The sequence below is a fragment of the Epinephelus fuscoguttatus genome, linkage group LG21 (genome assembly GCF_011397635.1).
Source record: "Epinephelus fuscoguttatus linkage group LG21, E.fuscoguttatus.final_Chr_v1".
Lineage (NCBI taxonomy): Eukaryota > Metazoa > Chordata > Actinopteri > Perciformes > Serranidae > Epinephelus > Epinephelus fuscoguttatus.
In genome coordinates, this window is record NC_064772.1 from 39519177 (window position 1) to 39546507 (window position 27331).

Genomic DNA, 27331 nt, shown 5'->3' on the forward strand with positions numbered 1-27331 from the left:
TTTTGGAGTTCCGCAAGGTTCTGTGCTCGGACCAATCCTATTTACTCTATATATGCTTCCTTTAGGTAACATCATTAGAAATCACTCTATAAATTTCCATTGTTATGCGGATGATACTCAGTTGTATTTATCGATGAAGCCAGAAGAAAGTAATCAATTAACTAAACTCCATAACTGCCTTAAAGACATAAAACCCTGGATGAGCACCAATTTCCTGATGTTAAATTCAGACAAAACTGAAGTTATTGTTCTTGGCCCCAAACAACTCAGAGACTCTTTATCTGATGACATAGTTTCTCTAGATGGCATTGCTCTGGCCTCTAGCACTACCGTAAGAAACCTCGGAGTAACATTTGATCAAGATTTGTCTTTTAATTCTCATTTAAAACAAACCTCACGGACTGCATTTTTTCATCTGCGTAATATTGCGAAAATTAGGCCTATCCTGACCCGAAAAGATGCAGAAAAATTGGTCCACGCTTTTGTTACCTCAAGGCTGGATTACTGTAACTCTCTATTATCAGGTAGCTCCAGTAAGTCCTTAAAAACTCTCCAGCTAATTCAGAATGCAGCAGCACGTGTACTAACAGGAACTAAGAAACGAGATCATATCTCTCCTGTTTTAGCTTCTCTGCACTGGCTCCCTGTAAAATCCAGATTTGAATTTAAAATCCTACTGTTAACTTATAAAGCTCTAAATGGTCAAGCTCCGTCGTATCTTAGAGAGCTCATAGTGCCATATTATCCCACCAGAACACTGCGCTCTGAGAACGCAGGGTTACTCGTGGTCCCTAAAGTCTCCAAAAGTAGATCAGGAGCCAGAGCCTTCAGCTATCAGGCTCCTCTCCTGTGGAATCATCTTCCTGTTACGGTCCGGGAGGCAGACACCGTCTCCACATTTAAGACTAGACTTAAGACTTTCCTCTTTGATAAAGCTTATAGTTAGGGCTGGCTCAGGCTTGCCCTGTACCAGCCCCTAGTTAGGCTGACTTAGGCCTCGTCTGCCGGAGGACCCCCCTATAATACACCGGGCACCTTCTCTCCTTCTCTCTCTCTCATGTCCTGTTACTGCATCTTGCCAACTCAGCCGTACTGTATGTCACTAACTCGGCCATTCTGGATGTCAATAACTCTTCTTCTTCTCCGGAGCCTTTGTGCTCCACTGTCTCTCAGGTTAACTCGTATTGCAGCGGTGCCTGGATAGTGTGACGTGTGTGGTTGTGCTGCTGCCGTGGTCCTGCTAGATGCCTCCTGCTGCTGCTGCTGCTGTTATCATTAGTCATACTAATGTGCTGAGCCCCCTGCTCTATCCCCTTTACACACATGGCTGCACCCCCACACACCACAGCAACACCATAGTCAAGTTCGCGGACGACACCACCGTGGTGGGGCTCATCTCGGGAAACGAGTCTGCCTACCGGGCCCAGGTGGAGCACTTGACGGTGTGGTGTCAGGACAACAACCTGCTTCTGAACACATCTAAAACCAAGGAGCTAATTGTGGACTTCAGGAGGAAAAAAACGGATATCCAGCCTCTGCACATCAGGGGAGAGTTTGTGGAGAGGGTCTCAGTCTTTCGTTTCCTGGGAGTCCACATCACAGATAATTTGTCATGGGGCACAAACACAGCAGAGCTGGTGAAGAAGGCCCAGCAGCGACTGTATTTTCTGAGGATTCTAAAGAGGCACAACATCCCTCAGAAGCTGCTGGTGTCCTTCTATCGCTGCTCGATCGAGAGCATCCTGACATACTGCCTCTGTGTTTGGTTTGCCAGTTGCACAGTGGCACAGAAGAACGCGCTGCAGGGGGGTCATTAAGGTGGCCCAAAAGATTATCGGCTGCCCACTGACACCACTGAAGGAGCTACACAGCTCCCGCTGCCTCAGGAAGGCCCTTGCCATAGCACAGGACTCATCACATCCCAGACACAATCTGTTTGAACTGCTTCCATCGGACCGACGTCACAAGGTCATCAGAACACGCAAATAGACTTAAAAACAGTTTTTACCCCACAGCCATTGTTACATTAAATACCGCTGGACATTGAGTGACTGACAAAACACATGCACTTCCATATAACTGGTCATACACTTTATATGCACTTTATGATACTGTCCCCATGTGTTCCTATATTGTTTATACGTGTTCCTTGTCTTCTTTCTTTTTTTTCTTACTATTTATTTATTAGCTCATTTTGCACTGTCAAGGACTGCAATGAAATTTTGTTGTACCTGTTACAATGACAATAAGGATATTCTATTCTATTCTACATCTACTGTTATTATACACATATGATTATTGTCACACATGTATACTATCAGATATTAATATATACTTTCAACATATTGTACCACAATAACCAGAATTTTAATTATAATATTATTACTTTCATTAATGTTGCGGTAAGCTACTGTCATTACCGTCTGTCCTGCATCTCTCTCTGTCTCTCTCTCTGTCTCTCTCTGTGTCTCTCTCTCTCTCTCTCTCTCTCTCTCTGTCTCATTGTGTCATGTGGATTACTGTTAATTTATCATGCTGATCTGTTCTGTACGACATCTATTGCACGTCTGTCCATCCTGGAAGAGGGACCCCTCCTCAGTTGCTCTTCCTGAGGTTTCTAGCATTTTTTCCCCGTTAAAGGGTTTTTTGGGGAGTTTTTCCTGATCAGCTGTGAGGGTCATAAGGACAGAGGGATGTCATATGCTGTAAAGCCCTGTGAGGCAAATTGTGATTTGTGATATTGGGCTTTATAAGTAAAATTGATTGAATTGATTGATGGGCGGCACGGTGGTGTGGTGGTTAGCACTCTCGCCTCACAGCAAGAGGGTTGCTGGTTCGATCCCGGGCATGGGAGCCCTTCTGTGTGGAGTTTGCATGTTCTCCCCGTGTCAGTGTGGGTTCTCTCCGGGCACTCCGGCTTCCTCCCACAGTCCAAAGACATGCAGATTGGGGACTAGGTTAATTAATAACTCTATGTGTGTAACTGTGAATGTGAGTGTGAATGATTGTCTGTTTCTATGTGTCAGCCCTGCGATAGTCTGGCGACCTGTCCAGGGTGTACCCTGCCTCTCGCCCGATGTAGCTGGGATAGGCTCCAGCCCCCCCGCGACCCTCAAGAGGATGAAGCGGTTAGAAGATGAATTAGAAGAAGAATGAATTGATTGATTGAACTTGACACTGACCTCACAGGAAGTGCCGCTGTAACCCCACGGACATTCACATGTCTCCACAGAAACTGCCTGAATTCCAGAAACTGACCCAGAGTCTGTAACATCCAGAGACACTGTGCTGAGGCTGAAAGACAGAAGGATAGACATTAATTTATCTGACAGCAGTAGCATTTTCCAGTTTAACAGTTTTTACTTATTAACAGTTTTTAATTGTTAAAAGTTTTATTACACAAGTTTTTAATTAACAGTTTTTACTCATTCACAGTATTTACTCATTAACAGTTTGGAATCATTAGGGTTAGGGTTAGCCCAGTTTTTAATTGTTAGCAGGAGGGACAAAGAGCCAATAAGTTAAAAACACATTGTTAAAGGATAAATAAGGGAGTGACAGTCAATTCATGCAGTATAGTATAGTCGGCTGGGCTTGTGGGCTATGAATTGTTCATAAGTCTGACTGCCTCAGGAAAGAGACTGGATCTGAGGTGTGAGGTCCTTGCTTTAATACTGCTCAGTCTTCTGCCAGAAGGCAGTGGTGTGAACAGGTCATGTGCAGGGTATGGTGGATCCTCGATGAAGTTAGAGGCCCTGCTCCTTTAGCAGCTGACATAAATGTCTCTGATGGGTGCAAATTTGCAGCCTGTGATCCTCTCAGCGGATTTCACCACCTGCTGCAGAACTTCCTTGTCCGCTGCAGTGCACTTGCCATACCATACGGTAATGGTCTGTGTCAGGACACTCTCCCCTGCACATCTGTAGAATGCAACAAGGACGAGGGAACCAAGGCCAGCATCGTTTAATTTCCTTAGAAAGTAAAGACATTGGTGGGCCTTCTTGACCACATTGTTAACAGTTTTAACTTGTTAAAAGTTTTATTTGATAACAGTTTTTTTAATTTCCTTAGAAAGTAAAGACATTGGTGGGCCTTCTTGACCACATTGTTAACAGTTTTAACTTGTTAAAAGTTTTATTCGATAACAGTTTTTTTAATTTCCTTAGAAAGTAAAGACATTGGTGGGCCTTCTTGACCACATTGTTAACAGTTTTATTCGATAACAGTTTTCAATCGTTAACAACTTTACTCTTCAACAGTTTTTACTCGTCAATAGTTTTGCTCATTATCTTTTTACTTGTTAACAGTTTCACTCATCTTTTTAACTCAAAAGTTTTTACTCTTTTTTTTGGGGGGGGGGGGGGGGGCGGTACCAGGTCCTAGTCTTACAGTTTTTAACCTGTTAACAGTTTTAACCTGTTAACAGTTTTTAATTGTTAAGTTTTTTATCGTGAACAGTTTTATTCCATAACAGTTTTTAATTGTTAAGTTTTTACTTGTTAACAGTTTTACAGGGTAACAGTTTTAGCTTGTTAACAGTATTTACTCGTTAACAGTTTATAAGTGTTAACAGTTTTTAATTGGTAACACTTTTTATGTTAACAGATTTTAATCATTAAAGTTTTACTCAGTAAGGTTTCACTCATTAACAGTTTTTTTTTTAACTTTAACAGTTTTTAATCGTTACCAGTTTTTACTTTTTAACACTTTTTACTCATTAACAGTTTTACTTGTTGATAGTTTTTACTTCTTAATAATCGTAAGTGCTAATAGCGTAAGCAACTGGACTTGCTTGCATTTCTTTTAGACGTTTCGCCTCTCATCCAAGAAGCTTCTTCAGTTCTAAATGACTGGTTCGAAGTTGCAGGCTATAACCCTTGCAGAGTCGTAGGGGTCATGTGAGCTCTTAGTTTCAGAGTCGATAAGGTCACAATGTGAGCTGTTGACCCACCTGGCCACCATGTGAGTCGTTACGGTCAGGTGGGACCAGGGGTGAATGGGTGTAAAGTTGTCTGGGGAGGGATCCCAAGACGGCATTGTAGGTGGATGGTAAGTAGTGTCGTAAGCCACTGTCTCACAGAGGGGGTTTTACCTGTTAGTTTCATTATGATCACCATCACCATCATCATCATCATCATCATCAACATCATCATCATCACCTTCATCATCATCATCATCATCATCACCTTCATCATCATCACAATCATCATCATCATCATCATCATCAACACAAATTGAGAACATGTTCCTGCAGAGAATATAGATGAAGCTCTCACTCAGATTAAACAAGGACTGAATGACCCATAGTTACATTAGTCCCACAGTACTCCACAGTGCTCTCCCAGTTCTCCCACAGTACTCCTTCAATACTCTCACAGTACTCCTACAGTACTCCCACATAATCCTACAAGACTCTCACAGTACTCCTCCAGTACTCCCACAGTTCTCCTACAATACTGTCATAGTAGTACTACAGTACTCCTACAATACTCTCACAGTACTCCAACAGTGCTCCCACAGTACATTTTCTATTTTATTCCTTTGTGATCCTCTGTGATCATGCATGTGTGAGGCACTTTTTCTAGCTTCTCATTTTCTGTTGTAAGATGTCTGTATGAATGTTCTTATGGCACTGAATGCTTTTTGTGGCTGCAGCATGGGCGAACAAGCCCAGGACAAATTTCCCACTTGTGGGACAATAAAGTTCATCTTATCATCTTATCTTATCTTACACTCACAGTACTCCCACAGTATTCTCACAGTAATAATAATCATACTAATAATAATGGTAATACATTTATTTATGTTGCACCTTTCAGACAAAGTACAGAGTACTTTACAATAAAAGCAGAGTCAAAAATTCAAACAAAACAAGGCATATAAAAGAAGAGTAATAAAACATATGTATAAACAAGACAGGTTTTAAACAAAATCAGGATAAGTTTTACAATAAAAATAAGTCTTCAGACGAGACTTAAATACGGACACTGACTCAGACAGTCTTAATCCCTTGGGTAGGTCATTCAAGAGCCTCGGGCCCTGACAGCAAAAGCTTTGTCCCCTCTGGTTATCAGCCGAGACTCTGGAATAGACAGAGGACCTTTGTCCGAGGATCTTAAGGTGTGCACAGGTTCATAAGGGGTTAAAAGATCTAAAATGTAACCTGGAGCCAGGCCACTGAGAGCTTTAAAAGTGATCAATAAAATTTTAAAATCAATACTAAAGGAAACAGGAAGCCACTGTAAAGATGCCAGTGATGTGTTCGTACTTCCTTGATCCTGTTAAAAGCCTAGCAGCTGAGTTCTGGACACTCTGTAGTCGTGCCAAGGTTTTTCTTATTTAAAGGACTGAAAAGGCTGTTGTAATCATCAAGGCGAGAGGACATAAAAGCATGCATAATTGTTTCTGCATTTTTAGCACTTAAAATTGGTCTTATTCTTCAACTATTTCTACGCTGATAAAAATAGGACTGAACAAGTTTGGTTACATGCTGCTCAAATTTTAATTTACTGTCAAAAATGATCCTAAGATTTTTAGCAACAGGCTTAATAAATTGTGCAAATAAGCCACAAGAGGGCAGTATTTGATTGGTCATCTGTTGGGGACCAATGACAAGGAGTTCTGTTTTGTTTGAGTTGAGCTGAAGGAAGTATTTTGACATCCAGTCACTCAGATCCTTAATACTAGCCTGTAGAGAACTCATACTCGTACATTTACATCTGCAGGCCTGACAGGCAGGTACAACTGAGTGTCATCAGTGTAACAATGAAAAGAAACACCATGCCTACGGATGATCTCATCCAAAGGAAGCATATACAAAGAAAACAGGATAGGACCAAGAACTGACTCTTGATGCACACCATAATTTACATGGGGGAATGAAGATCTATAATTATTAATTACTCTGATTGAGATCTCTGATCTGATTTCAATACTCCCTCAGTACTTCTACAGTCCTCTCATAGTACTCCCACAGTAGTCTCACAGCACTACTGCAGTACGCCTACAGTACTCCCTCATTACTCCCACAGTTCTTTTACAGTACTCCTACAATACTCTCACAGTACTCCCTCGGAACTCCTACAGTACTATCACAGTACTCCCACAGTGTTCTCACAGAACTCCTACAGTACTTTCACAGTACTCCCACAGTACTCTCACAGTACTCCAACAGAACTTTTACAGTACTTCCACAGTACTCCTACAGTACTACTTCAATACTCTCACAGTATTCCTACAGTACTCCCACAGTACTGCTACAGTATTCCCAAAGTGCTCCCACAGTACTCTCACAGTACTCCCAAGCTGCTCCCACAGTGCTCCCACAGTACTCCATAGTGCTCCCACAGTGCTCCACAATACCCCGACAGTACTCTCACAGTACTCTCACAATGCTCAGACAGTACTCCTACAGTACTGCCAAAGTGCTCGCACAGTACTCCTATAGTGCTCTGATAGTACTCCCACAGTGCTCCCACTGTACTCCGTTAATATTCCCACAGTGCTCCTACAGTACTCCAACAGTAGTCCAACAGTATTCCTCCAATACTCCCACATTACTCCTACAGCACTCCTTCAATACTCTGACAGTACTCCCACAGTTTTTGCTTCCTGCTTCTGAAGAGTGCAGACGCTTTCCTGCTTGCTCCAGCCTGCTTCCTTCTTTACTCTGCTTTTTAATCGTGTCACTCCTTCTACAAATCCTGGAAAATCTCTATATCCATCATTTCATGAATTATTTTAAGTAAACCAAGACTTTGAAGAACATTTTTATATTTTTAACCGATCTGACGAGCCAGCAGCATGTCTGGGGGAAGAAACCAAACAAATTCCTTCTGTGAACGCTGTCGGAGATATCAACAAGAAATTAATGAGCTACAAGCACAGATTTTTGCTTTAGAATCTGAAAAAGGACTTCACAAGACGCCCAGTGACATCCGGTGGTAAGAAGCCCACAGTTACTTTCAGTAAAAAGGGTGAAAAACCTGCTACTTTCATCTTAAACCTGAGTGATACTGTGTCTTTTCCAAAACTCTGTAAAGACCAAAATGCCTCATCCTGGAGAGAACTTGGTGCTAAGCCAAAGCAGCACAAAGTAATGAGAGATAATGTTAATACCTACGTAACATCACCCAAAATACAGCTTACAAACAGATTTTTGCCACTGTCAGAGACTGAATTTAATGTTTCTAATGAACAAAGAGAAAATGGATTATCTTCATGAAACTGGAGCCATAAAGTCGGCAAAAGACAGCAGGCAGACAGACAATCTGGACCAAACGTCAAGGTCAGAGATACGCTGCTGATAGGAGACGGTGCTATCAGTGGCATAAACCACGGAAGAATTCAAACATGCTGCTGTCCCAGTGCCACTGTCTCTGAGATAACAACACTCCTCCCAAAAGTTTTGTCTACACACCGAGGAGTCAAACAGCTGATCGTACACGTGGGTGCAGTGGACATCAGAAAGAAACAGACTTAAGTCTTGAAAAGGGATTTCACTAAGTACTTCGAGGAGCTTGATAAAGTGGAGGTCAAGGCATTCATTAGTGGACCTCTTCCAAACATAGACAGGAAGATAAACAAGTTCAGCCGGCTGCTTCAGCTGAACACATGGCTGTCCAAAGAGTGTGCGCACAGAGGATTGCACTACATTGAGAACTTTTATCTGTTCTGGAAACGAGAGGACCTGTTCAAGGGAAAGGGCCCACACCTGTGCAGAGGTAGGAGGAGAGTGCTGACAGAACACCTCCTCCATGCTCTGAGGCATCAGAATGGGCCGGGACAGGGTCCTGAGCGACCAGTGAGAGAAAAGAGGAACAAGAGAAGCATCTCTGTCGCAGAAGCCTGAGACCGAGCCAGTGTTTCAGCACCAGCTGCACCACAACAGCCTCCACCGCCCCCAGTGAAGGATTCAGGCCCGCCATCGGTTCCACCTCCCCCCGGGCCCTCATCACAGGCCTTGGACTCGTCTGTGACTGCCCCAGCAGAAGTTTCAGACCCGGCAGCACCCCCATCACCTCCTCTACCCACAGACCAGCCCTGGGCCCCCCCTGCCACATCTACCCCCTCTAGAGACTTGTCCCTCACCATCTCCTTTTCATCCCCACCTTCCCCCATGGGCCTTCCCAACCATCTTGAAAGCCTGATCAAATCAGGGATTAAGATGGTTTCCCTCACCCCTAATATAGCAAGATCAAGACTTCTATCACCAACTATGCTAAACTCTCCCCCGTATAAAACTGTGCCCCTCAAGTCACACAGGAGCTTCTACTCTCCTGCTTCACAAACTAAAGCTCCCCCAGCTCCTCCCCCTCGGCTTTCATCTGGTCCATCACCCAAACTTCCCCCTGCTTGTCCTCCCCTGCCTGCCCCCAGAGCTGGCATCCCTAAGAGCTAGGATGCACAGGGCCTCTGCTATCCCAGGACTTACAGCCATGATAAAGGTAATATCAAGCTGGGGCCCTGTGAGACAATATTCTCCCCTAGTGCTATATCTACAGCCACACCACATAGACCAGATTACAGAAGGACAGTTAGACTGTCCAATCAGAGAAATTTAATCTATATCCCTTGTAAGAAGGTAATGTCCAGTCCTACTGAAACTAATCTGAAACTTGCTGTGCTTAATGTCAGATCCTTGTCTAACAAATAATTTTCAATTAATAATTTGATCTCTTCGTATAATCTTGATTTTATGTTTTTAACTGAAACATGGCTTGACAAAAACACAGGTAATGCTGTTCTAACGGAATCAGCTCCACCCAACTACAAATTTGAATCTGAAACACGAGAAAACAAAAAGGGTGGAGGTGTCTGTGCAATATTTAGAGATCATATGGTTATGCACAGGTTGTCATTTGGGGTGTTTTCATCATTTGAGGATGTATCCTTTAAAATGGAGCTAAAACAATCTTCGTCCATACTCTATGTAGTCATATACAAGCCTCCCCAGCACGGTCAAAGTTTTATTGATGATTTTACCAGGATGCTTTCAATTGTATGCACAGACTTTCATGGTTTGGTCATTACAGGTGATTCTAATGTACATGTGGATAATGTCTGTGACAGAAATGCTAAAGAGCTCAGTGCTGTCCTTGAAACCTTTGGCCTGACTCAGCATGTGTGTGAGCCCACCCACAGCAGAGCGCAGCACACTCTGGACCTGCTCATTACAAAGGGGGTTAATATTTCAAACGTCGATGTGGTTGATGTTGCTCTGTCTGATCATTTCTGTGTCTTCTTTGACCTGTCTGTTTCTCCCAAACCACCGGCTGGTCCTGCAGTTGTTCGGAGGAGACACATAAATAACAGCACAGGTGCTCTGTTCATGGAAATGATAAACTTTGAAAATGCCTCATGTTCTAATTTTGATGATTTGTTGAACTCTGTTACTTTGAGTGTTTTGAATGTTCTGGAAACCATTGCCCCTGTGAAGGTTAAAATGGTTAAAAATAAGCAGAAGGCGCCATGGAGGAATGACGACTCGGTCAGGGCGCAAAAAAGGGAGTGCCGGAGGGCCGAACGGAAATGGCGCAAGTCAAAGCTTCATGTTCATTATGAAATTTATAAAGAAAAGTTGTACGTGTTCAACCGGATCTTACGTAGAACAAGGGAGAGGTACTTTTCTGAAATTACTGGAAACTGCAGTAACAACTCGTGTGTCTTATTTGCAACAGTGAACAGATTAACAAACCCTCCAGCTCAATTGCCGTTGGAACTGATCTCCACATCTAAGTGTAATGAGTTTGCAGTATTCTTTTGCGACAAGGTTCAGACTATTAAAAATGCCATCAATTCCACAACACCAGTAACAACCCTGCAGCCACCTACACACTTAGAGCTGACTCATTTTGCACCTGTAACTGACAAAACTGTCCAAGAGATCATCACCAGTCTGAGTTTGTCTACATGTTGCCTCGATATGTTACCCACTACATTTCTAAAGTCTGTGCTGAGCAGTTTGTTACCACCACTCGCTCACATAGTTAACATGTCACTACAATCTGGAACATTCCCAAAGGCCTTGAAAACTGTAGTCATAAAGCCTCTCCTACAGAAGAGCAGTCTTGATGCCACAGTACTGAACAACTACCGGCCCATTTCAAATCTGCCGTTTTTAGGCAAAGTCCTTGAGAAAGTTGTTTACCAACAGCTTACTGACTTTCTCCTAAAGAACAACTCCTTTGATGTTTTCCAGTCAGGTTTTAGACCCCATCACAGCACTGAGACCGCTCTTATTAAGGTGACAAATGACATCCGCCTGAACACTGACGCAGGCAAAGTCTCAGTTTTAGTCCTGCTAGATCTGAGTGCTGCTTTTGACACTGTCGATCATGAGATCCTTTCACAGAGACTAGATGACTAGGTGGGCATCTCTGGCACTGCCCTAAATTGGTTGAAGTCCTATCTAGAAGACAGGAAGTACTTTGTTGAAATTGGTAACTGTGTCTCAGACCACATGGCCTTGACCTGTGGGGTGCCCCAAGGGTCAATCCTGGGACCCCTTCTGTTCAATCGCTACATGCTGCCTTTAGGCCAGTTAATACAAAGTAATAATGTGTCCTACCACAATTATGCAGACGACACTCAGATCTATGTCTCACTGACAGCAGGTGAATATGGACCAGTGGATTCACTCTGTCACTGCATCCAACAGGTCAGTGTGTGGATGCAAAACAACTTTCTCCAGCAAAATTCAGACAAGACTGAAGTCATCGTATTTGGTCCACAGAAACAAAGAGAAAGTGTCAGCAGTCACCTCCAGTCTCTCTCTATAAAACCTACAAATCAGGCTAGCAATCTCGGGGTAATAATGGACTCAGACTTGAACTTTAACAGCCACATTAAATCAATAACATCAGCAGCTTTTTACCATCTAAAAAACATTGCCAAAATCAAAGGTATAGTGTCTAAACCTGACTTGGAGAGACTTATCCATGCATTTGTCTCTAGTAGGTTAGACTACTGTAATGGCCTGCTCACTGGCCTCTCCAAACAGGCCGTAAGACAGCTGCAGTACATCCAGAATGCTGCTGCTCGGGTCCTGACCAGAACCAGGAAGTACGAGCACATTAGTCCTGTGCTCAGGTCTCTACACTGGGCTGTGGCTCAGAGAATAGACTTTAAAGCAGCTCTGCTTGTGTACAAGTCTCTCCACGGCCTAGCACCAAAGTACATCTCTGACATGTTAGTGCCATATGAACCATGTTGGACTCTGAGGACCTCAGGGACCGGCCTCCTGCTGGTTCCCAGAGTCAGGACTAAACATGGGGAATCAGGATTCCAGTTTTATGCAGCTAAAATCTGGAACAGTCTTTCTGAAGATGTGAGACAGGCCTCTACTCTGACAATGTTCAAATCTAGGCTCAAAACAGCTCTATTTCACTGTGCATATGACTGAAAGGATCTTATCTGCACTCTTCTCTTTTAAAGTTCATTTTATAATGATTATTTATGTTTTTATTTTGTGTTGTGATTTTAATGCATTTTCTCGTTCTGTAAAGCACTTTGAATTACTTTGTGTACGAACTGTGCTCTACAAATAAACTTGCCTTGCCTTACTCTTACAGTACTCCCACAGTACTCCTACAGTACTCCCAAAGTGCTCCCACAGTACTCTCACAGTACACCTATAGTGCTCCCACAGTACTCTCACTAACCCATGTCACTAACTTGGCTTCTTCTCCGGAGCCTTTGTGCTCCACTGTCTCTCAGATTAACTCATATCACAGCGGTGCCTGGACAGCGTGACGTGTGTGGTTGTGCTGCTGCCGTGGTCCTGCCAGATGCCTCCTGCTGCTGCTGCTGCCATCATTAGTCATTAGTCATACTTCTACTGTTATTATACACATATGACTATTGTCACATATGTATACTATCTGTCTGTCCTGCATCTCTGTCTGTCTCTGTCTCTGTCTCTCTGTCTCTCTCTCTCTCTCTCTCTCTTTCTGTCTCATTGTGTCATATGGATCTATGTTAATTTATCATGTTGATCTGTTCTGTACGACATCTATTGCACGTCTGTCCGTCCTGGAAGAGGGATCCCTCCTCAGTTGCTCTTCCTGAGGTTTCTACCGTTTTTTCCCCGTTAAAGGGTTTTTTGGGGAGTTTTTCCTGATCAGCTGTGAGGGTCCTAAGGACAGAGGGATGTCGTATGCTGTAAAGCCCTGTGAGGCAAATTGTGATTTGTGATATTGGGCTTTATAAATAAAATTGATTGATTGATTGAATAAATACTCAGAGTCAGAACTTTTCATCGGCCTGACAGAATCTTTCTCAGGAAGGCTGAGCACTGTGATACCCTCAAGTTTGATCTCAGCCCACAGTCCTCTCTTTAAAGATGTAAACCACCACTTTGATCCACAGAAACTCTCCATGAACTTCACGTCCAAGACAGCCCAACAAAGTCCAAAGCCTTCAGCGTCTAAGGATGAACCTCCTCCACACCTGGTGACCTGTGACCTCTGTGAAGGTCCTCAAAGTGCTCTTTCTGAACCCACATAACTGATTTCATTAAATATAATCAGATTACTTTGCTCTTACCGTATCGGCCCATCAGCAGAGGCGTTAAGGTGAACTCTGACCGTCAGTGATGTCACATCAGCCAGGACTGACAGCAGGTCGTCGCGGGTAATGTGAAAACCTGTCTGAATGTCTACAAATTGCTGCGGGGTCATTACCACAGCAACTGAGCGCACAGACAGCTCAGAGAGGAAGAGGAGGAGAGGAGGTGAGAGACGAAGAAGTCTACCGTTTCCCTGGAGATGAGGGAAAGAAACAATCAGTTGAGTCCTTGGAGATGCTGTGATGTCACATTTAGACATAAACTTACTGAAAACTCTAACTAAATACTGAACCTAACCTCAATGATGATGTCAGAGTGGGCGGGGAGAGAATGGTCTTCATTGTCCAGTGGGATGTCATAAATCACTGAGTAGTTCAGGAAACCTCCGTAGGACACCAGCTAGATGGACAGATAGAGACAGACTAGTTGTCGTTTACTTAGTGATGGAATAATGACCACATATGGAAGTGGTAGCTGACCTTGTTTCCGAGGAAACTGTTGGGCGCTGACCAAGACAGCACGTGTTGGTGGGTGTGGCCAGAAGAGTTGTTGGGAATGGGGACGTCGTTGCCGTGCAGAACAGGTGGTGTGTTGGGGGACTGAGAAGGGCGGAGCCAAGCATCTGTATGAAGCACCTGTAAGAGAAAATGAAACAGAATATATTCTGTAATACAAATACAATATGAAGCGATGTTACCTGAGTACAGTGGCGTGTTTATGTGTAAAGGTGTGTCTGTTTTACCTGAGCTGTGGCCCAGGCGGAGCTCTCACAGACATCAGACACACCGAAACAGAAACAGTCAGTGCAACCGAGCAGATTTCTCTCCTGAAGGTTGTAGAAACCTGGTTTACACAGATCGCAGTGAGCGCCCATCACGTTTTCCTGAGGAGTAGAGAACAGGTGACAGGTCATATAAAAGGTGAGAGGTCTTAGAACAGGTGAGAGGTCAGAGAACAGGTGAGAGGTCAGACAATAGGTAAGGTATCAGAGAACAGGTGAGACGTCAGAACAGGTAAGAGGTCAGAGAATAGTTGAGACGTCTTAGAACAGGTGAGACATCAGAGAACAGTTGAAACGTCTTAGAATAGGTGAGAGGTCAGAGAACAGATGAGACATCAGAGAATAGTTGAGACATCTTAGAACAGGTGAGACATCAGAGAACAGTTAGGTCAAAAGGTCAAAGGTCAAATTTATTTATATAGCACATTTAAAACAACCGAGGTTTGCCAAAGTGCTGTACAATCTAGAAACCACTAAAGTATTAAAATACAACTATAGAAATAGAAAAATACAGTATTAGAGCACACAAGAGTAACAGGGGCAGCATGTATAAATAAAACAATAAAGGGCCCAAAATGGAGCCTTGGGGGACCCCACAGGTAAGAGGGGCCACATTTGAGAAGAATTCACCCAGATGGACAGAGAAACTCCTGTCGGTTAGGTACGACTGTAGCAACTTGAGGGCAGCACCTTTAATGCCTACACAGTGATCTAGGCGTGATAAGAGGGTCCTATGATCAACAGTATCAAAGGCAGCCGTCAAATCTAAGGTCACCAGGATGGCGGCACATCCTGAGTCCACAGTTAAGACAAGATCATTAAACACTCTTAAAAGAGCAGTTTCAGTACTGTGACCAGACCTAAAACCATATTGAAACTTCTCATAGATATCATTTTGTACTAAAAATGATTGCAACTGTACAGCAATTACTTTCTCTAACACTTTGGACAGGAAGGGTAATTTGGAGATGGGCCTGAAGTTGGAGAGAACAGAGGGGTCCAGGCTGGGCTTTTTAATGAGTGGCTGCACTATAGTATGTTTAAAAGGGGCAGGAAAACACCCTGAACTAAAACAGTTATGAATCAGAACAAGAATAAAAGATCCAACTGAATCAACAACCTCTTTAAAAAGGTGCGAGGGAATACTGTCTGAGAGGCAGTTTGTGGGTCGCATCCCACGAACTATATCTGACAGAGAGGACAGTGATATAGGCTCAAACTGGTCAAAAACAGCTGGGCACATGGGAGGGTCAGAGGGATCAGGCTCAGCAAGACAAGGTACAGAATGAAGAGCAGAGATTTTCTCGACAAAAAAGTTGAGGAAATCATTACAGAGAGCAGGAGTTGGAACAATGGGAGCAGTATCACGTGGGTTAACAAGAGAATCTAAAACATTAAACAGAACCTTTGGTTTATCAATGTTGTTTGAGACAAGGTGCGAGATGTAAGCGGTTGAGACATCTTAGAACAGGTCAGAGGTCAGAGAACAGGTGAGATGTCAGAGCGGGTGAGTGGTCAAAGAACAGGTGAGACATCAGAGAATAGGTGAAAGGTCAAAGAACAGGTGAGACATCAATCAATCAATTTTATTTATAAAGCCCAATATCACAAATCACAATTTGCCTCACAGGGCTTTACAGCATACAACATCCCTCTGTCCTTAGGACATCATAAAACAGGTGAGAGGTCAGAGGATAGGTGAGGTGTCAGAGAACAGGTGAGGTGTCAGAGAACAGGTGACAAGTCATAAAACGGGAGGTGTCAGAACAGGTGAGAGGTGAGGACTGAAGCTAGAGGGTTAAATGTCAACAGCCTTGTTTTCAAAGTACATTTTGTTCAGTTTGGAGGGACACAGGTCAAGTGACAGTGGTACGTGACCCTGGTACAGTGTGTACAGTATGATGTCACAGGGTTTACCTTGCAGGTGCAGGGGCTGCAGGGGTCGGTATTGGTGCTGCCAGACAGGTTGCACTCACATCGAACACAGAGAGGAAAATCTCTGAATCCAAACGCACAGCGATCACACTGTCGACCTGTAAAACCCTCCTTACACACACACTGACCTGCAGACACACCTGTACGCACACACACACACACATACACGGAGCGATAGTTCACCTTTACTGATGACACAACAGCGGTCACAATTGAAACAACAACAGTCACAACATAAACAACAACAATCAATAAAAACAACAACAGTGATGATGAGTAAGAATAATGTAGGTGACCTGTCTGTGTGTCGTCTGAAGTGCAAACTGAAGACTGTGATCCTCTCAGGTCACAGTTACAATGGACACAGGGAGAGTCTGCATCTGGAGACACCTACACACATATAAATAAATAAATGGAACAAATGGAAAAGGCAGGTCTGTAGTATTATTTACAGTGTGTGTTAGTACCTCGGCAGGTCTGTAGTATCCAGCGGCACAGGTCTCACAGTTGATCCCAGCGGTGTTTTGTTGACAGTCGATACAGACTCCGCCTCCCTCATGAACACCGTGAATGTTTAAACTCAGAGAGAGTTCAGAGACGGTCTGATTGTAGAAACAGTCATCGGCTTTGTTGTGACAGTTACACTCTGAGAGACAGATAGGTGGGAGATAGACAGGTGAGAAGAAGGTTAAACACAGACAGGTGGGAGACAGACAGGTGGGAGAAAGACAGGTGGGAGATAGACAGGTGAGGGATAGACAGGTGGGAGACAGGTGAGAAACAGGTTAGATAAGACAAGTGAGAGCCAGAAAGGTCAAAGACAGACAGCTGAGAGACAGGTTAGATACAGACAGGTGGGAGAAAGACAGGTGAGAGATAGACAGATGGAAGACAGACAGGTGGGAGAAAGACAGGTGAGAGATAGACAGATGGAAGACAGACAGGTGAGAGATAGACAGGTGGGAGATAGATAGGTGGGAGACAGACAGCTGAGAGACATGTGGGAGACAGACAGGTTGGAGATAGGTGAGAGACAGGTGGGAGAAAGACAGACACGTGGAAGAAAGACAGAAGTGAGAGACAGACAGGTGGGAGACAGGTGAGAGAAAGACGGGTCTCATACTTTCACAAGTGTTTCCCTCGGAGATGGTTCCTGGTTGCCATGGCTGCTGGTGGTAACCAGGGCAACACTGATCACAGTTCTCTCCACAGGTGTTGTGTTCGCATACACACTGCAACTTCTGTTCAAGTGTGCGCGCACACGCACACACACACACACACACACACACAGTTTTTCGTCAGCAGATGGACAGGTAAACAGGTGGACAGATAAACAGGTGGACAGATAAACAGGTGGACAGATAAACAGAAGGTCAGGTAAACAGATGCACAGGTGGACAGATAAACAGGTGGACAGATAAACAGGTGGACAGATAAACAGAAGGTCAGGTAAACAGATGCACAGGTGGACAGATAAACAGGTGGACAGATAAACAGGTGGACAGATAAACAGAAGGTCAGGTAAACAGATGCACAGGTGGACAGATAAACAGATGGACAGGTGTATGATGTTACCTTGGTGACAGGGTCCAGTGGGCAGCTCTGGGCGTGGCCATAACAGATACACATGCCACCGACAGAGACGTCTTTGATTGAGTAATAATACTGAGAGAAAGCATAAACAACACCAAACACAAAACAATCAAATAACAATAAACAAACATTAAACAACAACTTGTTTATAGAAAAATAAACAATTCTCAAATAAATTAATAATAACATGTCATTTCGATATGAATGATTAAATAATAACTTGTTGGTCATGTGACCTCACATGTGACCTCATCTACAACAGTGGGAACTGTCTGTTTCTCTGGCAGACTGTCTCACCCTCCGGCTGACAATGGGGTCAATGTCTCGGGGGTCGTGGGCGCTTAGCGTCATCAGATCAGCATTGAGTGTTCTGATTCGCTGAAGCCTCAGTCTGATGTAACGAGCTGATGTAAAGTTCAGGAGGTCAGAGGTCAAATCATCGGCTCCGGGTCGTCCGTTAATCAGAGAAGTGTGGATCTGAAAGACAGAGACAGGTACAGAGACAGAGACAGGCCAGTGAGACAGTTACAAGTCAGTGAAACAGAGATAGGTAGAGAGACAGAGACAGGTCAGTGAGACAGAGACAGGTGAGTGAGTCAAAGAGACAGGTACGGAGACAGAGACAGGTCAGTGAGGCAGAGAGACAGATACAGAGACAGAGACAGGTCGGAGACACAGAGACAAGTTATTGAGACAGAGACAGACAGCTTGTCTCACCTCTCCATGTTCCAGTGGGTCCAGTCTGGAGTAGAAGGACGTACAGATGACCTCAGTGTCACTCTTGTAGGTCGGCGGTCCGAGTCTTGGCGCCATGTTGTAACGAGTTAAACACTCTGAGTCACTGATGGCATAAAACTGCCAGGGTTCAAAGGTCACACCGTCCAGAGAGCGCTCCAGGATCCAGTTACCTGAAAGACAGATGGACAGACAGGTGATGATGTCACTGTCTGATATCTGTTCGGTGTTGACACAGTGACACACAGACAGCCAGAGAAACAAGACAGACAGACAGACAGACAGACAGTCTCACCTGGTCGAGGAGAGTTTGCTGCCTTGATGATGATGTAAGCAACCTGAAAGATCTGAACAGAAAAAAAAAATAGTTTACACCTGTGTTCTAAGGGACTAATAAGAACAAACATACCCACCAACAGTGAGCAGGAAGACGAGAGTATGTTTGATGACGGTCCCTAAAGACATCCACACTTTGGATTCATGTCTGATGGAAACCTGATTTTACTCTTCTCATACGAGGACATGAATAATCAGGGGTGGGCACTTATCCGGACATCAGGAGCCAGCAGAGGACAGATGTCTGTCTCTTATTACTGAATGAATGTTCATGTTTTCTGTGGTAAACATCCAAAAATGAGTATTGGTTTAATAAGCAGGAGCTGCTGACGTACTGTGGTAAGCCTGTAGTGTCATTTTTGGTGTTTCTGTGATAGCGTCTCTGTGCTGCTCTAACTCCTACTAGCTTGTTTTCTGTTTTTCCTCACTTCAGTTGCTTAACATCTACTTCACATCTTAAACCACACTAGTTCTGTTCAAGCACTCATAACTCTCCTCTCTTTAATGACTTTCTCGCTAATCTTAGATGTTGTTTGCACGTTATTAGCCTTGTTAGCACTGTAGGCTCGCTGCGAACAACACTCGACTCTGTAGCTCCTCTTTAAAAGAAGTTAACAAAGTAAAGAAAGATTGCTGCTTGGTATAACTCTCAAACCCGAAAATTAAAACAAATATTGTGAAAATTTGAAAGGAATTGGCGATTAACCAAACTGGACGAATCTCGCTTGGTCTGGGCAGACAGTTTCAAAATGTATAAGAGGGGTCTCTGCAATGCCAGAGCAAACTATTACTCAGCATTAATAGAAGACAATAAGAACAACCCCAGGTTTCTTTTCAGCACTGTAGCCAGGCTGACTGAGAGTCAAAGCTCTATTGAGCCTTGTATTCCTTTAGCCCTTAGCAGTAATGATTTTATGAGCTTTTTTAATGACAAAATTCTAACTATTAGAGGCAAAATTCATGACCTCCTGTCCTCAGATAGTACCTATCTAACCTCAAACACAGCTGTAAAACCTAATATATATTTAGATTGCTTCTCCCTGATTTGTCTTCAAGAATTGGCCGCAGTCAGTACGTTTACATGACACGTGAAAAAAAACGAATTATTGCCTTAATCCGACTATAACTGGACAACTGAAGTGCATGTAAATGCATTACTCCGACTAATATCGGAGTTGTCCAACTCCGATAAAGACACCCAGATAATGCGATTGGAATTCGATTTTCTCCGGCATGTATACGCTGTAACTGGAGTTAAACTAGACAATGCATGTGCGTATGGTCCACACACCCTGCGCTGCTGTATGACCCCGGAATAGACAAGACATGCTATTGTTGTAGCGGTCTGCCGCCTGACTCCAGTTGTTTATTCTTAACTGACGTAATAGGTCAGCTGGAAAGGGGGCTGTATTAACCCGCTGAAACGATGCATATCGCCACCTAGTGTGAGGAGGAGGACACGTTTCCGTCAGTAATTCGATTTTCTCAGTTGCATATGAACTGGGACAAGGACAGAAGTCCGTTTAGACGCTAAAATCGAATTTTGAGCATAGCTCGATTAAGCTGTGCATGTAAACGCACTGAGTAATTTCTTCATCTAAATCATCAACGTGTGTTTTAGACCCCATCCCAACCAGGCTACTTAAGGAGGTCTTACCTTTAGTTAACACTCATATATTAGATATGATCAATATATCCTTATTAACAGGCTATGTACCACAGTCTTTTAAGGTAGCTGTAATTAAACCTCTACTAAAAAAGCCCACCCTGGATCCAGAGGTGTTAGCCAACTATAGACCAATATCTAATCTTCCCTTTATGTCAAAGATCCTTGAGAAAGTAGTCGCAGACCAGCTGTGTGATTTTCTCCATGATAATAATTTACTTGAGGAATTTCAGTCAGGATTTAGAGTGCATCATAGCACTGAGACAGCACTAGTTAAAATTACAAATGACCTTCTGATTGCTTCAGACAAAGGACTCGTCTCTGTACTTGTTTTATTAGATCTTAGAGCGGCATTTGACACAATTGACCATCAAATTCTACTGCAGAGACTGGAACACTTAATTGGCCTAAAAGGTTCTGCACTGAGCTGGTTTAAATCTTATTTATCTGATCGTTTTCAGTTTGTTGACGTCCATAATGAATCATCCTTACGTACTAAAGTTTGTTTTGGAGTTCCGCAAGGTTCTGTGCTCGGACCAATCCTATTTACTCTATAAATGCTTCCTTTAGGTAACATCATTAGAAATCACTCTATAAATTTCCATTGTTATGCAGATGATACACAGTTGTATTTATCGATGAAGCCAGAAGAAAGTAATCAATTAACTAAACTTCATAACTGCCTTAAAGACATCAAAACCTGGATGAGCACCAATTTCCTGATGTTAAATTTAGACAAAACTGAAGTTATTGTTCTTGGCCCCAAACAACTCAGAGACTCTTTATCTGATGACATAGTTTCTCTAGATGGCATTGCTCTGGCCTCTAGCACTACCGTAAGAAACCTCGGAGTAACATTTGATCAAGGTTTGTCTTTTAATTCTCATTTAAAACAAACCTCATGGACTGCATTTTTTCATGTGCGTAATCAGTGACAGACTCAGGATGTTTGAAGGGCAGGGTCTAAAAGGAAAAAAAGGGCACCTACTGCATGACACGGGGCCCCATTGGTGCACAAGAAGCTAGTGTGTCATATATGCATGCCACTCTATATTTAGGACTTTGTCTGAAAACATTTTAAAATCTTTGGCTGCTAAATTTGTGGAAGTTTCTCCATCAGACTCTATGTCAGCTATGTTGAACAGGTGATTACGGTGTTTAAGTCAACATCTGGAGTGTTACTCTGTGTACATAAACACGTTACCTGTTTGAGATCCAGAGTTATAGTAGTCCAGTGGAACTCTCGTCCGTTCTTGATACTCGGACTCTGCCACCACCGATTCGTCCCGTCGATGGCGTTGGTGATCGGATGGCGTTCTGAACAATACATACAGACACTATTAATTCTACTATACTGCTGCAAAGTGCTGAGCATTGATATGCTGAGTGATAATGTATCTTTTAAGATACAAAAGACACAGCAACAAGAACACAAAGTGTAGCAATACAACATACAGCCAACAATAAATATACAGTACAATAAACACAATACTCTGTCTCTGTGTGTATGTATAGTCTATCTGTGTGTATATATACTTTATGTGTATATATATATATATATATATATATATTCTTAGTGTGTGTATACTCTATGTATAATATACATACTATATATATATATATATATATATATATATATATATATATATACACACACATGTATATACTCCCCCCAGGTCAGAGTCACCATGTCGTTGTGGTTCTGTACCTTTGGACAGGACAGAGTTGGCGTCACATCTGGCGCAGTGAGGGTTCTTAATTGGCTGTCCTGGAACATGTTCCACTAGTTTACAGTAAACTTCAGGTTCTGGATCTCCACATGTTGCGTTACTGCTGATCTTTGCGTTACTGGCCAAATTAAAGATGGCCGGGAACAGACCTGAAAGACACCACTAACTTTAAGCATGATACCACTGACTGTTACCATCACACCATCAAGTGTTAGCATGACACTGCTGACTGTTAGTATCACACTATGAAGTGTTACAGTAGTGTCACACTGCTCACTGTTAGCATCACACTAGTAACTGTATGCATCCTGAAACACCATTAACTGTTAGCATTTCACTGCTAACTGTTAGCCTCCTTAAGTAACCAGAAAAAAATAATATAAATGAATGTGAGGGTCCTAAGGACAGAGGGATGCCGTATGCTGTAAAGCCCTCTGAGGCAGATTGTTATTTGTGATATTGGGCTTTATAAATAAAATTGAATTGAAATTGAAAGTGTTAGCATCACACTGCTAACTGTTAGCATCACACCATTAAGTGCTAGCATCATACCATCACGTGTTAGCATCACAGTGCTAACGGTTAGCATCACACCATCAAGTGTTAGTATCACACTGCTAACTGTTAGTATCACACTGCTGTTAGTATCACATGATAAACTATAAGAATCACACCATTGCTTTTAAGAATCACATTGCTAACTGTTAGCATCAGACTGTTAGTATCACACCAACAACTGTTAGCATTACACTGCTAACTGTTAGTATCACACCATAAACTATAAGCATCACACCATCACCTTTAAGCATCACACTTCTAACTGTTAGCATCAGACTGTTAGTGTCACACCATCAACTGTTAGCATCACACGTCAAGTGTTAGCATCACTCTGCTAACTGTATCACACTACTAACTGTTAGTATCACACCATAAACTATAAGCATGACACCATCGCCTTTAAGCATCAGCTAACTGTTAGCATCAGACTGTTATTATCACACTGTCAAATGTTACGTAACATCACACTGCTAACTGTTAGCATTACACCATCAGCCCTTAGCATCCTTAAGTAACCAGAAATAATAATACAATAAATGAATGAATAAGTGAGTGAATAAGTGAGTGAGTGAGTGAATGAGTGAGCAAGTGAATGAATGAACAAATGACTGAGCGAGTGAATGAATGAATGAATGAATGAATGAATGAATGAATGTTCATAAGGGCTGTATTTTAGACAACTGGACCTGTTAGTCTATCTGATTGCTGCAGAGTGACCAGTCAGTTGCCTACAGCACTTATGATGACCATGAGCTGGATGAGTGAGAGTCTTCACCAACAATGATTAATTGAATGCGTGAATAAGTGGGTGAATTAATGAGTGATTGAGTGATATGTGAATGTGATTCTGAATGGTGTCAATTTATTAACAGAACTTTTACAACACTTTTTGAAACATTGAAAACATTTTTTTTCAACTGTTGTTTGTCCAAAAAGTTTTTTCTCATTTTTTTTTTAAAGTTTTGTGATCACACAGTTTTTTTCCACATTGTTTTAAACTAAAAGTTGTTAACATGAAGTTCCTTTTCTGTATATTCAGCAAAAAGTCTTTCCGAGTTTTTAAGTTGTTTAAATCTTTTTTTCAATTTTCACCTAAAACCTAAACACACACACACACACACACACTAACGAATGTTAATTACTGTTGTGTGTGATCAGCTGTGGAGGTGTGATAACGCTGACTAGGTGGTCTTTGTCTCTGTCTCAGTGTCTCTGTGTGCCTCTGTGTCTCTGTGTCTGTCTGTGTCCCTGTCTCTGTCTGTCTGTCTTTGTCGCTGTGTCTGTGTCCCTTTCTCTGTCTGTCTGTCTCTGTTGCTGTGTGCCTGTCTCTTTCATGCTTTTAATCAGTTTTCATGTGAAAATAATTTATGTCACAGTGTGACACTGTCCACATGGACACTGGGGTTTGCGGGGGGGATGGGTGAGGTCATTGTGTGTGTGTGTGTGTGTGTGTGTGTGTGTTAGATTGGCCTCTGACCCCTCCCCCTCACACATGCACACACAGCTCTGTGGGGGTTTTAGGGTTTTTGTTTGAATTGTGGGTAGAGGAAGAGGGTGGAGTATGATTGTTAACACTGATTATCATACACACACACAGAGTCGTTGTTTCACAGCAGGACACATAGACGGTCCGTCTGAAGCTCCTCATCACAATTACCAGCACACACACACAGAAACACACACACACACACACACACACACACACACAAACACACACACACACACACTGGTGTAAGATTTTTGTCGCTCTGATCACAGACTGAGGGTCGTCAGTCGTCTGTCCTGACAGTAGACGTAGTGACATGAAACGACATCTTTATGAAGGGACAGACGGTGGGGCGAATAATCGACGAGGTGGGAGATTTTGAAGTCATGTTATGTGTGCGACCCACAGTGGGAGATGTTCAATCAGCTGTTGGCAGTCTGCAGCTAATTCAAAGAAGAACAGTAGCTGCTTGCAGTTAGCAGCTAACTCCAAGAAAAAGAACAGCAGCTGTTAGCAGTTAAAAGCTAACTCAGAGAAGAGGAACAGCAGCCGTTAGCAGCTAACTCAAAGAAGAACAGTTGTTAGGAGTTAGCAGCTAACTCAGAAAAGAAAAACAGCAGCTGTAAGTGGCTAACTGAAAAAAGAACTGTAGCTGTTAGCAGCTAACTCAAACAGTGAGCTCCAGGAGTTTCTTACCCTCCGAGCAGAAGACGAGATCAGCCGCCATATAACAGGGACACTAAATGATTGTTGTTGACATGTGATGTAATTGTTATTGTTCATAAAGAGCTGCTGTCATGTATATTGTATGTCACACTAGAGGCCAACGCTATTGTGTAACATGTCACGCCTGTTTTGATTCTGTGATGTCATCATGCTGTGTGACATCACACACTGCAAAGACATGATGATGCTGCTGTTGCTTGATTCTGTGTAAACATGTGAAGACAGGATGTTGTAGTGGCTCTTTAGTGCCACCTCTGAGTAAGAGTGGTAGAAACAGACAGACAGACAGACAGACAGTAGAAACAGACAGAAACAGTAAAGACAGACAGAGACAGTGGAAACAGACAGGGACAGACAGAGACTGTAGAAACAGACTGAGATAGTAGAGACAGAGAGAGACAGTAGAGATAGACAGAGACATACAGACAGTAGAAACAGACAGTAGAGAGAGACAGAGACAGTAGAAACAGACAGTAGAGAGACAGAGACAGTAGAAACAGAGACAGTAGAAAAAGACTCTAGTGCAGTAGAAAGACAGTCAGACTAAACAAATGAAGCCAGGACTGTTGTTTCTGTCTTAACTCACATGTTCAAGGTCTTTAAACATTCTGTATGCTGAAAACAAAAATCTGTGTGTGGGTGAAGTCCATCAAGTTTTCTGTCAGACAGAGCTAACAATGGTAACAGAGCTAACAATGCTAAAGGAGGTAACAATGCTAACAACTAACAGAGCTAATAGCTGACAGAGACAAAACTGGACAGTGTGAAAATAAAATAATTGAACATTCATGAATGTAAACATGATGGTTTTTTTTTTTTTTTTTTTTTTTACATCTGTGAGTTTTCATGAATAAATAAAAATAAAACAAAATAAACACTGTAATTTTATTTTATAATCTTACTGAAGATAATTGATATTTTAGTTTGTGAGATAAAAACATTAATGATTGATTCATCAGAAACAGACAAACTGATCAGTTAAATTATTGCTGTTTTAATTATTGCTTATCAATTTACTGATAATAAACAGAAGAGTTTGTGACTCTGTGATGCAAACTGAACAAAGTGATCTATTAACAACATGAGTTAGGAAACAAGTCAGGAAACAACATGAGTCAGGAAGCAAGTCAGGATATGAGTCAGGAAACAAGTCAGAAAACCACACGTCAGTGAAATAAACCCAAAGTGAAGAGAAAGTTTCTCACCTCTCTGCTGAGCTGCAACTCGCTCCATCAGCAACAACAGCAACAGCAACTTCATGTCTGCACACTCACACTGGACTCTAACTTGTCTCTAACTGGAGTCTAAGTCAAGTTTAACTGGAATGTAACTGGTTTCTAACTGGACATTAACTGGAGTGTAGCAAGAGTTTAACTGGCATGTAACTGGTTTCTAACTGGAGATTAACTGGAGTCTAACTGGTCTCAGTGGCTCTTAGAGTGAACTGGCTGAGTGAATGCAATGCAGAGGAATGTGTTGCCACAGAGACTGTGTCCCTGAGTCTCATTCATTCAGCTCAGTTGGGGGGGGCGTTGGGGGTGGACCGTACCATCTGATCTGGTGCTATGGGGGTGGAAAGGACCTGGGGATGTGGGGGTAGAGAGGACCTGATGATGGGGGGGGGGGGGCAGAAGAGTTGGACACAGTGGCAGGTAACATGTTTAATTTAGTTTATTTACTTTATTAATCTCCCTGAGGGGAAATTCAATGTTTTCAGTCTTGCTTGTCAGTTATACACAGGTCCGAAAGACACACACATACAGAAACAGGACCTATACATGCACAAAGTGGAGTGAATATGAATTAATGAATGAATGAACTGACTGATGGATTTTAGACTTTACAAACAAACATGTCAAACAAACATATTTGACCTGAATGTGTCATCAGAGTGAGGGCGGAGTTAAAGGAACAGTTCAGGTTAATCTGCAGAGTTGAAGTGTTTTGAAATTGACCCAGGTCAGCCCTGTGCTTTGAAAACCAGTCACAGAGAGTAAAAGTTTTATCAGCACAGACGTCCAGGTCCGATTATTACTGATCAATAACTGATCAATGATCCAATTAAGAGAAACACTGAGACTGAGCTGCTGCTGGAGAGACTGTCAGATAACAGAAGTCCCTGTGAGAGACTGATGGAGTTATAGAATACATGTGTCAGATAACAGAGGACAGAAGTCCCTGTGTGGAGTTATCAAACAGAGTCATGTGAGGGTGTGTG

At 42.7% G+C, this 27331-nt stretch overlaps 1 protein-coding gene across 1 annotated transcript in view; it reads right to left on the reverse strand.

Annotated features, from left to right (window-relative positions):
• The window catches only part of lama1 (laminin, alpha 1), a 71264-nt gene extending 44744 nt beyond the window's left edge, over positions 1-26520 (reverse strand). Inside the window, exons 1-16 of the mRNA XM_049564867.1 lie at positions 26319-26520; positions 22322-22492; positions 21818-21930; positions 18907-18958; positions 18594-18784; positions 18174-18353; positions 17859-17948; positions 17407-17524; positions 16751-16929; positions 16580-16673; positions 16266-16423; positions 14310-14450; positions 14047-14202; positions 13865-13966; positions 13546-13760; positions 3183-3294 (exon numbers count right to left, since the gene is read on the reverse strand). Coding sequence (XP_049420824.1) covers positions 3183-3294; positions 13546-13760; positions 13865-13966; positions 14047-14202; positions 14310-14450; positions 16266-16423; positions 16580-16673; positions 16751-16929; positions 17407-17524; positions 17859-17948; positions 18174-18353; positions 18594-18784; positions 18907-18958; positions 21818-21930; positions 22322-22492; positions 26319-26373 — 2127 coding nt within the window. The 5' untranslated portion in view covers positions 26374-26520. The remainder of the gene's footprint in view (positions 1-3182; positions 3295-13545; positions 13761-13864; positions 13967-14046; positions 14203-14309; positions 14451-16265; positions 16424-16579; positions 16674-16750; positions 16930-17406; positions 17525-17858; positions 17949-18173; positions 18354-18593; positions 18785-18906; positions 18959-21817; positions 21931-22321; positions 22493-26318) is intronic.
• Between the last annotated feature and the right edge of the window lie 811 nt (positions 26521-27331).